Source organism: Tasmannia lanceolata, unplaced genomic scaffold, assembly GCF_043159265.1.
Source record: "Tasmannia lanceolata isolate RefF3 unplaced genomic scaffold, GAP_Taslan_0.1 ptg000044l, whole genome shotgun sequence".
Taxonomy (NCBI): domain Eukaryota; kingdom Viridiplantae; phylum Streptophyta; class Magnoliopsida; order Canellales; family Winteraceae; genus Tasmannia; species Tasmannia lanceolata.
The window spans coordinates 23,487,036-23,501,903 of record NW_027518721.1 but is presented as its reverse complement, the minus strand read 5'-3'; the positions used below and the strand labels follow the sequence as shown (position 1 = coordinate 23,501,903).

Sequence of the window (14,868 nt, the reverse complement as noted above, 5' to 3'; positions counted from 1 at the left end):
GAGCCTCTTAAGCTCCTCATACTGACTAGGATTTTTTTAGAAAGGTCTAGATAAGCCTAGAGACAATACGGTGCCTCGCTAGATCAACAGAGTATTCGTCCAACCATATGCAAGGGTTTGAGTGGAGATGGTGGGCCTTACCACATGAGGTGTAAAAAAAAATTCTATGGAAAAAGTTTTTCAATAAAATATTTTTATGGAAAAAAATAAATGACATAGGAAAGAAACATGTTTAGTATTTTATTATAGGAGCAATTGCAGGTATCTTCCCAACACCTATTTTTATGTCAAAGTACGAATAGAATGAAAAATCAGGGAGAATTTTCACCTAAGAAACCACCAAAGAGATGAAGCACTTTTACAATATTTTTTTAAAGTGCGAGCATTTCTCTCTTTCCAAAGGACCCAGATAGAGTAGGGGTGGTTATTCGGTTATAACCGAACCGAAATAACCGAAATTTGATAACCGAAATAATTTCGGTTATCAAATTTTGGTAACCGAAACCGAACCGAAATTTTAAAAAACCGAACCGAAACCGAACCGATTAAAAATTCGGTTATTCGGTGTTAACCGAATAAACCGAATAACCGAATAGTGGGAGAAAAAGAGGGAAAAAAGCAAAATCTTAGTTTCGATCGGAGGGCTAGGATGATCCAATCGAAATGATTTTTTGAGCATAGCCTAATTAAGTCATGATCAATCAAATGGACGGTTTTGATCATCCTTTGGAGTGCCCATATCACATCTTTTTTTAAAAAAATAATGGTTTTTATCATTAATTCGGTTATTTCGGTTAACCGAATTTTTTTTGGAGATAACCGAAACCGAAACCGAATAACCGAATTGCCAAAAATAAAAACCAAAACCGAACCGAAATGGAAAAAAACCGAACTGAACCGACCGAACCAATTCGGTTCGGTTCGGTTATTCGGTTTTAACCGAATAATGAACACCCCTGAGATAGAGGCTACTGGCGCCAGGTTCCATAATGTCTTACTCTTTCTAGGCCGAGGGTATAAACCCAACTATAAAAAAGATCAGACATGTAATTAGAGAAGACTAAGGAAATCCCAAAGGGAGTCAAAATCCTACACCGTCTCTCTTTACAGTAGTTGCAATGGATAAACATATGGGCTATTGACTCTCCTCTCCTATACATAGAGCACAATGTTCGATGATAAGGATGCTACATCGATGGAGATAGTCTATAGTCTGAATCCTGCTCTTAAAGGCCGACCGCCCGAGTGCTTCCCTGACCAGGGCGTGTCTTCCTTGAAGCTAATTGTTGCGATGGATCAATATTTGTTGCTAGAAAGATGAAGGGGCTGATTTACTTTCCTTTTTATTGAAGGATTGGAACTTGATTACTAAATATTAATCCAAATATCAAAGGGCAGTGATATTTTCACTCCCCCTTGATGAGAAATCAGCCCCCCCTTAACGTTATTCTTTTGAATGGCACAAGGTATGGAGGATAAATTCACTCCCTTTAAGGGGGGCGGATTTCTCATCTAGGGGGAGTGAAAATATCACTGCCCAAAATGTTTTGTCTCTACAATTAACAGGAATGATATCATAAATTGAAGTACCACCTAATCCTGTTTGTTTTGGATTATGAGAACCAATTGTGAGACCAAAATTGATTATTCGAGTCCAATGATCAGTTTGGACTCACAATCCGTTCTCATAATCCAAAACAAGCAAGGCCAAAGTAAAAATTGAACCGAGGTGGGTTATCTTCTCCTTTTTTTTGTGTGTGTGTGTGAAAAAGGTAGGAAATTTTAGAAATATTTTTCCTCTCCAAACAGAAAATTCCTATAATCAAAATAGGTTCTTGGTCTTCTTTTCTTCAGGTAAAATGGGCATAAAACAAATTCGTGGCCATGGTAAATAGAGAGCAAGTGGATTTATCGTTTCACTATTATATACAAACAACTACTCATGTACTATTGTGTAGTCTAATCTCATACCACACAGAGGACAAGGGGATAGTGATTGAGTGGGTCATTTAGGCTCTGTTCGTTTCAGATTGTGACAACCGATGGTGAGGGCCCAACCGATTATTGATCTAAAATTAAGGGCCCTAACCAATTATTGGGTCGTTATTGGGTTTCGGCCCTCAGCATCAGTTGTCACAATCTGAAACGAACAGGGCCTTAATGTGCTCACCATGGATCATATGGACAATGATATCCATCCGTGCAATCATAAACCTATAAAATGGACGGTTACTCTTAGAGTCAAGCAAGGTTGCTTGAAGCATTACACCCTAGGTATCTAGTTTGGACTATCAAGTTTGTTGCCTCCAGCCCCTATATATAAAGATACATTAGGGTTAATGACTGGTTAATAGACTCTAGCCCATGTAGTCCCATTACACTGGTCCATTATCTTATTGGGCTAATATTAGAACATACATGGGTTATATCATATGCCCAACATTTTCGTGGTGGGGGCCAATTTGCAGTGAGCTCCACTCGATGCCCGGTTCCAATCACCGCATACTTCACAAATAAACACAAGTTCAAAAATATATGTAAAAGAGAGATGAATAGTAACCCAGCTCATATATTTACTTTTTTCTTGCTTGTTTTGAGTTTGTCTTTGAGCATATTATGACCCCTGTTATTCTGCCTTTTCCCTTAGACATTGTTCTAAAGATCGGGCAGTGAGCGGTCTTGTTCTGCTATTGTATCATCTTTCTTTATTTAATATTCTGCGAGGGGTCTCCCGGCCTAACCATAGCTTAGCCATAAAAAAAGAGAGAAATGCAGTGATGAGAGAAGGGGAAGTAATAGGGATGGCAGAAGTAACCTGAGAGGGAGAGGATGAGGAGCAAGAAGAAGCCGCAGTAGGTGCTAGAGAGCCTCATCTCCAAACTCATTTTGTAGTGACTTAAAGTTTCATGGTCTTTGATGAATTTATAGAGGAAATATAGGATTCTTCACTCTAAGGTTAGCTAGATTTGTTAACGCATGCGTGTACAATCTTATCTCGTTCACCTTCACAATGGCTTAAAATATCTTATGAAATCCAACCTTTTCTTTTAAAAATAGTCTTCTCTTTAAAGTTCCACGATTGAATGTCGCCCTATGGCTGAAATGGGATGGGCCTTAAAGACCCTCCAGGGTCTTTTGGACTGTGAAAGACCCTGGAGGAGTAGAAAAACTAACAATCTCTAAGTTCAAACTCAAAATGTAATTACTTCCTTTTGCCCAAAACGATATTATTTTGGGAATACACTACATATCTCAAGCTTACTAAAATTACCCAACATTTTCTAGATTGGCCCCACCCATTTGTTGCATTAACTGAAGTCTGAAACTCTGAAACTGACCATAGGCTTTAAGATTACAAATATGGTAAACACAGCATCCATTCTCAAAACAGAAAATTTATAAAAAAAAGGATCCACAACTCCTAAAGTTACTACTAAAATGGTCATCTTTCTTGCTTATACTACACAGACCTTACTCCATCAACCCTGCTCACATACAATTATAATAACAAATACAACTGTAACGAGTATTACCATTAGCAACACAGAGGCCATTTCCATTGTACTTTTGTAAACACTGTTGAATGCATCTTGAGAGGTTGCACCCTCTAGGGTTCAGCACCACCTCACACCGTCCGGCCTCTACCTCTATTGTTTGAACTGCATCATAATAAACAAAATGAAACACACTTTCTCATGTTTTTTGGTAGGTAAGCAGGGGTTTGGCGGGGACTCCTACCGGTTTATTATATAAATGAAAAGAAAGATGATATATTTAAGTATGATAGGCATTATCTCTATCCTTGAGACACATAAGATAAGGAAAACAAAAGTCTCAAATGATCCAAAAATACTAGTGACTAATGAGCAAATCGAAGGCCAAGAAAGGAATTTCTCTTGTTTTTAACAAAGGAAAGCAATATATTTATAGAAAGGAGATGAAGAGAAAAGAAAAGAGACCTGAGATGAGGAGCATGGCAAGAAAGTAGAGAGTAGTGTGAGATATGTTCTTCATCTGTGCTAAAAACCGCCTTTTCTTTGTGTAAAGGGAGAGAGTTGTGTAAGGTTTGGTGTGGTGGATTGATTTAGAGCTTGTGGGTGAAATGAAAGGAGATCTGAAAAAATGGACCGCATTAATGTTATTGGAAATTTACTTGAAAAAGTCTACATGTTCTCCTTTTCGCCAGACAGGGAAGGCTGAGTTGCTTTGAGTTTACAGAAATTTGAAACTGTAGTTTCTTTTTGTGTTTAATGCTAGGGGTGTCAATGGAATGAACCTAGACGATCCATGTATCCAAATTAATGGACAGGATTTAGGCACACCAGCTGAGTCCAACAGTGTCCATTGGATAATAAGGTCCGAAATCCGATAGAGAGTCCCTATATCTGAATTAGACCCGGCAAAATGAGACCCGTTGGTGCGAGCGGAAGAAAAAAGAAAGCAATAATCCAAACACAATAGGGAACAAACCCCAAGAAGAAGCTCAATCTTCTCTACACAAAACGTGTGATTTTTTATTCAATCAAAAAAGTCCCCCCCACAGAGTAACATAGGATTCTTTTAATAACCAAAATAAGAGTCCTAAAACTACCACTCCTAAAAAATAGAAAACTACTACTTTTGGACTGATGATAAAAGTAAAATTCCTAAAATCTATTGATGATAATCTTTTTCTAACTAAAGAAAGGAAGTAGCGAGATATGTTGCTTCTTCAGAATATTGTTGCCGAATTCAAGAGATGTGCGCTCCATCAGACTCCCTAGGTTGGAGAAAATCTGTCATCGGATTTCGATCTTTGAAGAGTGCACGTTCTCACTAATCTTAGTCGGCATCATTTTCCCACGATTCAGAAAAACTCGTCCTCGAATTTTAAAGTATCGAAGAACGATAATCATTTGAAATTGTAGAGCATCAAATAATCTTTCTTGATCTTGAACCGATTGGAATTTACAAACATCCATTGTAGGCTTCAATGGATAATCTAATAAAAATGGATCGACATAATTTGATGAAGAAATCAATTAATATTTCGCCATTTGCCATCCACTTCGATCTCCATGCCGTCTTTTGCCTTTTGGTTCGTAGTTTCATAGCACACAACAACCATCGCTTGTGCCACTACATCCTCACAACACCCACTATCAATGATAAAATTATTCTAAGTATGCCGAGTAACCAACGCTTCACCACGATCGTTCCAAGTGATCTCCTCATCTTCATCATCATTATAGTCGTCAAAACGCGGCTGTTCATCTCGAACCGTCGATTCGACCAACTCTTCAAACTCTTTGACCAAATCTAGATGTGGGTTTCCATCTAGAACCTTCGATTCGACCAACTCATCGAATCCCTCATTGGAACCCGTCCGATCTTGAAAATCCCTTTCACCCTGCTCACCCCGCGGGGCACGATGATCAAGAGGGTTAAAATCTTTCGAGACGAGACTATTTTTATAGCCTCTCCGAATTTCGAGACGCGCTACACGATTCGTAAGTTGATGAAATTGCATTCTTAGTTCTTCAACTTCATCTATTTGATAATCTTGATGAGGCCCACGAGCCATGGTAGTCGCCTCTTCACGATTAACGGCAAGGATCCACGAGAGCTTTGATACCAAATTGGTGCAAGCGGAAGAAAGAAGAAATCAATAATCCAAACACAATAGGGAACAAACCCCAAGAAGAAGCTCAATCTTTTTTTTTGAAAAGGGCAACAGAATATATATATATATATATATATATATATATATATATATATATATATATATATATATGTAAAAACAGAACCGAGGTGGTCCTGAAGGAACAAAGATAATACAAAGATAGCAGTACAATAATTCAAGGAGGTAGATAGTCAAAGCACTCAAACGCGGCCCGAAAGACTCCTTTCTTGGCAAGGGTGTCTGCTTCCGCATTGGCTGATCTCCTGACATGGCGAAAAACTATTGAGGAGCCCTTAGCTCTGTCCTCTATTTCCTCTAAGAGAGGCAAAAATCGCCAAGGGGGAGAAGCGTTACCCGAAAGCCAGCGAATAACATTTAAGGAATCCCCTTCGACTATAATTTTGTCGTACTCTAGACGAGGCATCGAGAGAAGCCCGCTATGAACGGCTCGGACCTCTGCCTCGTTTGAGTCTGCCACTCCGATAGGCCCCGAGTAGGCCCAGAGGACTTCCCCTTTGTGGTTTCTACATAACCCCCCTACTCCTGCCATTCCTGGATTGCCGATAGACGATCCGTCAAAGTTAAGTTTCAGGGACCCCGGAGGAGGAGGAATCCAGGAGGGGAGGATTTTCACTTTGGTAGCCGATTCCAAGCATATGATTGACCATCCTTCCCAGAGGTCGAAAGCTGAAACAAAACGAAACAGAGGAAGGCTTCGAGCCCAGGATATGACCGCAGCTATCAACTGAATATAAATCCAATAGGGAGATCTAGCCTTCCCTTCAAAGATACGAGCATTCCTCTCTTTCCACAAGAACCACCATGAGGCCAGGAGACACATCTTCCACAGCGTTCTGCCTTTCCTTTTCCAAGGAGTCCAGGCCCAACTCTGAATGAATTCAGCCATAGAGTTGGAGGGGACCCAACTGATTCCAAAACGAGAAAAAATAAGACCCCAAATATGGCGAGCAACCTTACAGTGTATGAAAAGGTGGTCAATGGATTCCCCAGCGGATAAACATAGAGGACAGTGATCTACCAACCACATTCCTCGTTTCCTCAAAAAATCCATAGTTTGAATGCGGCCCCAGCTAACCGACCACCCAAAGAAAGCAACTCTCGGAGGGCAAGATTGTCTCCAAACCTAGGAGGACACATGCTCCACTAAAGAAGGGATCAGATGGTTATAAAAAGATTTGACTGAAAATATCCCCGAAGGATTCCAAATCCAAATCCGACGATCTACGCCCGAAGACTTGATGAAGCAAGAATCCAATAAGGAGAAGAGGGCGCTGTAAGAGTTTAACTCCCTAACAAAGAAGTCTCTGCGAACCTTAGGAGACCAAGCCACCATCCCATGTTCCCTTGCAAAACATTCCGATACCCAGGCCTCTTTCTGAGATGAAACGATGAATAAGTCAGGAAACATGACTTGAAGAGGATCGTCCGAACACTAAGGATCCTGCCAGAACCGAATCCGATCCCCCCTATATACTCTGAATCGGACGCCAGGAGCAAATAACGACTTCAACTTCAAGATGTCCCTCCAAACCGTGAGACCTTTGAGTTTAAAATTATCAACAGAGTCCCAATGCCCATGATCTGAACCAACCGTGAGACCTTTGAGTTTAGAAAATATATCGGCATATTGGATAGAACGGCCTTTATAAGCACTAATCTACCTCCTTTGGAAACCAACCGGCGCTTCCAGGTGGCCAAACGTCGCTCAATCCTTTGAATAATAGGAGCCCATTGAAGACAATTAAAAAAAGAAAACCCCCCTTACAAGAAAAAACACTACATTATTTGCTACGAATGTAAGGAATACCAAGTTGATCACATCTAACAGCTCCTCTACAATCCTTAGGGAGACTAGTCCAGTTCCAAAAGACTGCATTAATGCTGGTGTCGCAAGCATGATTAGCCAAACTGCCCGCTACATGGTTTCCTTCCCTGCAATGTGAGTGATAGCAAAATCCATAGTAGACAACATTTCCTTTATTTCTTTTACAATATAATAAATGTGTCATAGGGATATGAGTTCACCTTTAATGATATTGGCCAGGACAAGTCTCTGTCTGATTCAATCCAGATATTCTTAATACCTAAAGCAACACAGTAGCGAAGGCCATCTCTCATTGCTCTATCTTCAGCTATCATGTTAGTATTCACATCATAGAAGTGAGAAAAAGCAAAAATTACCTTACCACTATTGTCTCTGATAACCCCTCCTATGGCTATACCAGGATTGCCTCAGTCTTGACGCACCATCGATATTTAACTTTGGTATTCAACTTCAAAGTTCTCCAGTAGGTTTCTTCCAATAAACTAAATATTTATGTAGTTTCCTTCCTTTCATCTGGACTAACTTTTCATTCCTATGGAATCATAGTGAAATTTTATATGTCCCTAAGATGACATTTTGGGTTCTTCACATACACACACAACCTTTTGTCAGTAATGGCACAATGACACTTCCTTTATAACTTTCACGTGCGATGATAAATTCCGTTATAATCCCCAAAAAGTTTTCATCAGCCAATCATGATACTGTTTACCAAAGAGAGTCCCACCATTATCAAAATGAGGGAGTGCATATATCTTCTCTCTCTCTCTCTATCTATGTACCTATGTATGTATGTATGTATCTATCTATCTATCTATGTGTGTGTGCGCGTGCGCGTGCATTCTTAAAATGTTATATCGGGTGTTTCTTTACGAAGTACTGACACAAGAAACGGATGTGATTGTTGTTCTTTTCTTAGGATATGATGAGACTAATGGGAGGCGATCTGAAGGACTCACGAAATCAGTTTTATCTCCGAGGAATCCTGATATTACTGTTCGTCCAGAAATTGATTATAACCAGTCTATTGTAAGTTCATGACATAAGTTGGGATTTACTCTAGTGATTCTATGGCACATGCATATTCCTTTGGGAATTAATACTTCTCTTCCTTTGATACAGGTTCACATCGCATACCCTTATGATCCATACTTTGGTGGGGTACTGGCTGCTTATGGACCACAAGCTATTGTAAGTATCATGGAGTATCTTTTCGTCTTGGATATCAATTTACAGATATCAAATGGCATGTTTTCCTTATTTATTATACTTTTTTTTTTAAACAGTACCAGACTTTATTGAAAAAAGAAGTGAGATACAGAAGCTAAGGAGGGGGCATAGATTGCCCCCAAAACAATACAGGTTTAGAAACACCCCTTTTAGCAAACGAGTCCCTAGTATCATTGGCACTGTGGTGTGTTAATAACATACAGGAGTTGAGGGCTCATACAAGCGACATGAAGTTTAAAAGAAAGTCCAGACGGGTTGGGAATGTACCTTGCTTCAAGGGTCCAAATTACTAGTATCAATTGCTTGATTTAGATTTTGATTTCCTCTTTGTAGCATTTAGTTGAAGCCCTAACTGTATTTGAATGGATTCATCCAAGTGCTTCCCACTCATGATTGAAAATATTTTTTTTTCTGGTTTCCAATTTCCATCGTCTTGCTCATTGTAATGTATTATTGAACTTGACCAGATTCATCCCCAAATGTTGGGGGTGCCACCTGCACGAGTGTCACTGCCTCCTGAACTTTCAGAAGATGAACCCATTTTTGTGAATGCAAAACAATATCATGGAATCCTCAGACGGAGACAGTCGCGTGCCAAGTTAGAGGCTCAGAATAAAGTGATTAAAGCTCGGAAAGTATGTTCCCTGAAAGCATAATCTATTGCATCTGTTATTTTATTTCATTATTTCGACTTTTCTTTCTAGCAATTTGTCCTTATTTTTCTTGCACTTTACCTAGATGTTCAGGATGCTATCAGTCTGGAAACTAGAAACAGAAAAATACTGGGTGAAACATTGTTTCTTAGTGTGATTTTTTTATACTATATTATGCTGTTTCCTGCTGTTTTTGCTTGTATTGTCTTCAGGTAAGTGCTCCAAGCCCTATGTTTTCATTTTCTTGTAACAATACGGTTACATTTTTTTAACAATTTCCTACTTTCTATGCTTTATGCGTACTTGAAACCAGAATTGTCATGCAATATTGCATTTGTTTTTCTCAGCACTGGGAGACTAGAACTGAGAACTATTTTATTTATAAACACTTATCAACAATTGCTTTTTATAATTATATTGAAATCAACATTAGCTTCATAATTTAGATATTGTTTGGTATTGGGCACGTTGTTTAACGAGGTAGCGGTTTTGTTTTGCAAGCCGGAATTGCACTTTTCATTTTTAAAGTAGGTAGGCTAGTATCAGATAAAAAAAAGTAGCTAGGCCAGTATTGAGCCTGTGGCTGGGGGCCAATTCTCCGTGTCCGATCCCATTCGCTTGAAAAAAGTGAAACATCTTTTATCTGGTAAGTTGCTTTCACATATTTTCTTGTTTTTAAGGAAAAATAAAACACCGATGTCACTATTTGAAGTAGTGAGATTGTAGTGTTAGCATGACCTGATCTCTGATTAAAGTCACTTTCCACCACTTTCCACCGTGATCATGACATCTAATCCACTGGTAGATTTTGTGAAAAAAAGTTACACTTCAGTCCCAATTAGTCTTTAGCCTGTCAAATGAGTCTGTCATGCTACCTTGCCAGCATGGGCTTGCAATGAAGAAGAGAAAAAACAAAATCCCCCCAATACCCAAGAGTTTAAATGTGGGAGAAATTAAAATATCCATTTTGTTGGTTATTTCGGTTTAGTTCCCCCATCAAATTCTAGATGCTAGTGAATAAAAAGGCTTTTTTTTTTTTGGGTAAGTAAGCTGGGGTTTGGCGGGGACCCCTATCGGTTTATTAAATGAAAAGAAAGATAAACATTTAAGAATGGAAATCATCATCCCTATCTTTGAGACACTATATAGGGAAAACAAAAGGACTCAATTGATCCAAGAAAGACTGTAACAAGAACTTGACGGCCCTAATGTTCCTGGAGCTCTATCATCTTCTGACTCAATTTCCTGAGTCTCTGGCTCTTCCTCAACTTCTGGTGATTTGTTCTTTGTGTTTTTGTCCTCTGTTTTTGGCGGTTTGTCCTCAGTGGGAGAAGGGCTATCATCTCTTGAATAAGAAGGCTTGTTGCGAAATTGTCATGCTTTCTTATTTTTGCATTACCACTTGTAATAATATGCAGCCATATCTTCACAAGTCTCGTCATCTCCATGCGATGAAGAGAGCAAGGGGTACCAGTGGGCGCTTTCTCAACACAAAGGAGCTCCAACAATCCAGTCTTCTCCCCATCACCAATGGCCAAAACATCTTGGATTCAGCTCTGCCACAACTAAGGGGAAGTCTTACAGAATCTGAACTTTTCCAGTCTGAAAATGGCAATGCGGGTGCCTCTGCCACGTCCTGCTCTGAGGTCACGAGCGCTTCGAACAATGATGATATCTTCCATTCCCACATGGGTGAGAGCTTGCAAGGAGTTGGCATTATGCATAATAGCTCCAATCCCCAAGTTTCCATCATCAGGTGAGAGCTGAAAAACAACCCATTTGCGGCATTGTTTCTGTATGGAACACCAGACTTCAATGACTGTCCGATGTGTGACGCGTGTCCGTCGGATTAGTCAATCCTGTCTGGTGTTTCATAGGCAGTTCATCCTTGGCTATGATGTTTTATTTCTACAGTTCATGTTGGTTATATGCTATGAACAAAGATTTAAGTGACTAGTACTGGGAATTGTTCTATCATTCTCCTTTGGTGGGTGGATATTGTTGTTATTAATTAATATACTCTGGATTTGCATCTGCAAAAAACTTGATTTCTAATGAATACCAAGTTTCTGTTCATATTGACAATGGGAAATGATATCAACACAACCATGTTTTAATAATAGCACAAACCCAGTTTGTCTTTTCTTTTTAATTGGATTGGGAGAGCTTTTTGGGAATTGTAATAACCTTTGACAGCTCTTTAAATAATAAAAGACAAGACGATTTAGTGCGGATATCAAAACATAGTTCTGCTGATATCATTTCCCCTTAACAATGTAGCAGCTGCTTTTTTTATTTTTTGTTGTTGAAAGATAGTTAGTACTCTTGCCTGTATCCATTGGTCTTCTCAGGGCAATTGTGATACAACCATTTGGTGTATACACTAGTAACACTACTCCCTCCTTCCTCAAGGTATGGGTCTACTCATTACAACCTCTTGTCACAACTTGAGCCTCTTAAGCTCCTCATACTGACTAGGATTTTTTTAGAAAGGTCTAGATAAGCCTAGAGACAATACGGTGCCTCGCTAGATCAACAGAGTATTCGTCCAACCATATGCAAGGGTTTGAGTGGAGATGGTGGGCCTTACCACATGAGGTGTAAAAAAAAATTCTATGGAAAAAGTTTTTCAATAAAATATTTTTATGGAAAAAAATAAATGACATAGGAAAGAAACATGTTTAGTATTTTATTATAGGAGCAATTGCAGGTATCTTCCCAACACCTATTTTTATGTCAAAGTACGAATAGAATGAAAAATCAGGGAGAATTTTCACCTAAGAAACCACCAAAGAGATGAAGCACTTTTACAATATTTTTTTAAAGTGCGAGCATTTCTCTCTTTCCAAAGGACCCAGATAGAGTAGGGGTGGTTATTCGGTTATAACCGAACCGAAATAACCGAAATTTGATAACCGAAATAATTTCGGTTATCAAATTTTGGTAACCGAAACCGAACCGAAATTTTAAAAAACCGAACCGAAACCGAACCGATTAAAAATTCGGTTATTCGGTTATAACCGAATAAACCGAATAACCGAATAGTGGGAGAAAAAGAGGGAAAAAAGCAAAATCTTAGTTTCGATCGGAGGGCTAGGATGATCCAATCGAAATGATTTTTTGAGCATAGCCTAATTAAGTCATGATCAATCAAATGGACGGTTTTGATCATCCTTTGGAGTGCCCATATCACATCTTTTTTTAAAAAAATAATGGTTTTTATCATTAATTCGGTTATTTCGGTTAACCGAATTTTTTTTGGAGATAACCGAAACCGAAACCGAATAACCGAATTGCCAAAAATAAAAACCAAAACCGAACCGAAATGGAAAAAAACCGAACTGAACCGACCGAACCAATTCGGTTCGGTTCGGTTATTCGGTTTTAACCGAATAATGAACACCCCTGAGATAGAGGCTACTGGCGCCAGGTTCCATAATGTCTTACTCTTTCTAGGCCGAGGGTATAAACCCAACTATAAAAAAGATCAGACATGTAATTAGAGAAGACTAAGGAAATCCCAAAGGGAGTCAAAATCCTACACCGTCTCTCTTTACAGTAGTTGCAATGGATAAACATATGGGCTATTGACTCTCCTCTCCTATACATAGAGCACAATGTTCGATGATAAGGATGCTACATCGATGGAGATAGTCTATAGTCTGAATCCTGCTCTTAAAGGCCGACCGCCCGAGTGCTTCCCTGACCAGGGCGTGTCTTCCTTGAAGCTAATTGTTGCGATGGATCAATATTTGTTGCTAGAAAGATGAAGGGGCTGATTTACTTTCCTTTTTATTGAAGGATTGGAACTTGATTACTAAATATTAATCCAAATATCAAAGGGCAGTGATATTTTCACTCCCCCTTGATGAGAAATCAGCCCCCCCTTAACGTTATTCTTTTGAATGGCACAAGGTATGGAGGATAAATTCACTCCCTTTAAGGGGGGCGGATTTCTCATCTAGGGGGAGTGAAAATATCACTGCCCAAAATGTTTTGTCTCTACAATTAACAGGAATGATATCATAAATTGAAGTACCACCTAATCCTGTTTGTTTTGGATTATGAGAACCAATTGTGAGACCAAAATTGATTATTCGAGTCCAATGATCAGTTTGGACTCACAATCCGTTCTCATAATCCAAAACAAGCAAGGCCAAAGTAAAAATTGAACCGAGGTGGGTTATCTTCTCCTTTTTTTTGTGTGTGTGTGTGAAAAAGGTAGGAAATTTTAGAAATATTTTTCCTCTCCAAACAGAAAATTCCTATAATCAAAATAGGTTCTTGGTCTTCTTTTCTTCAGGTAAAATGGGCATAAAACAAATTCGTGGCCATGGTAAATAGAGAGCAAGTGGATTTATCGTTTCACTATTATATACAAACAACTACTCATGTACTATTGTGTAGTCTAATCTCATACCACACAGAGGACAAGGGGATAGTGATTGAGTGGGTCATTTAGGCTCTGTTCGTTTCAGATTGTGACAACCGATGGTGAGGGCCCAACCGATTATTGATCTAAAATTAAGGGCCCTAACCAATTATTGGGTCGTTATTGGGTTTCGGCCCTCAGCATCAGTTGTCACAATCTGAAACGAACAGGGCCTTAATGTGCTCACCATGGATCATATGGACAATGATATCCATCCGTGCAATCATAAACCTATAAAATGGACGGTTACTCTTAGAGTCAAGCAAGGTTGCTTGAAGCATTACACCCTAGGTATCTAGTTTGGACTATCAAGTTTGTTGCCTCCAGCCCCTATATATAAAGATACATTAGGGTTAATGACTGGTTAATAGACTCTAGCCCATGTAGTCCCATTACACTGGTCCATTATCTTATTGGGCTAATATTAGAACATACATGGGTTATATCATATGCCCAACATTTTCGTGGTGGGGGCCAATTTGCAGTGAGCTCCACTCGATGCCCGGTTCCAATCACCGCATACTTCACAAATAAACACAAGTTCAAAAATATATGTAAAAGAGAGATGAATAGTAACCCAGCTCATATATTTACTTTTTTCTTGCTTGTTTTGAGTTTGTCTTTGAGCATATTATGACCCCTGTTATTCTGCCTTTTCCCTTAGACATTGTTCTAAAGATCGGGCAGTGAGCGGTCTTGTTCTGCTATTGTATCATCTTTCTTTATTTAATATTCTGCGAGGGGTCTCCCGGCCTAACCATAGCTTAGCCATAAAAAAAGAGAGAAATGCAGTGATGAGAGAAGGGGAAGTAATAGGGATGGCAGAAGTAACCTGAGAGGGAGAGGATGAGGAGCAAGAAGAAGCCGCAGTAGGTGCTAGAGAGCCTCATCTCCAAACTCATTTTGTAGTGACTTAAAGTTTCATGGTCTTTGATGAATTTATAGAGGAAATATAGGATTCTTCACTCTAAGGTTAGCTAGATTTGTTAACGCATGCGTGTACAATCTTATCTCGTTCACCTTCACAATGGCTTAAAATATCTTA

The 14,868-nt window shown here is 39.2% G+C and overlaps 1 protein-coding gene across 1 annotated transcript; it reads left to right on the top strand.

Annotated features, from left to right (window-relative positions):
• Window positions 1-7,949: 7,949 nt before the first annotated feature.
• LOC143863639 (nuclear transcription factor Y subunit A-3-like) lies at window positions 7,950-11,396 on the top strand (the record flags this gene model as incomplete). The annotated part of the gene is made up of 5 exons (XM_077374364.1): window positions 7,950-7,971; window positions 8,428-8,537; window positions 8,631-8,699; window positions 9,206-9,373; window positions 10,810-11,396. Coding segments are annotated over 5 exons (711 nt in total), but the record flags the coding sequence as incomplete, so codon positions are not given.
• Window positions 11,397-14,868: the final 3,472 nt, after the last annotated feature.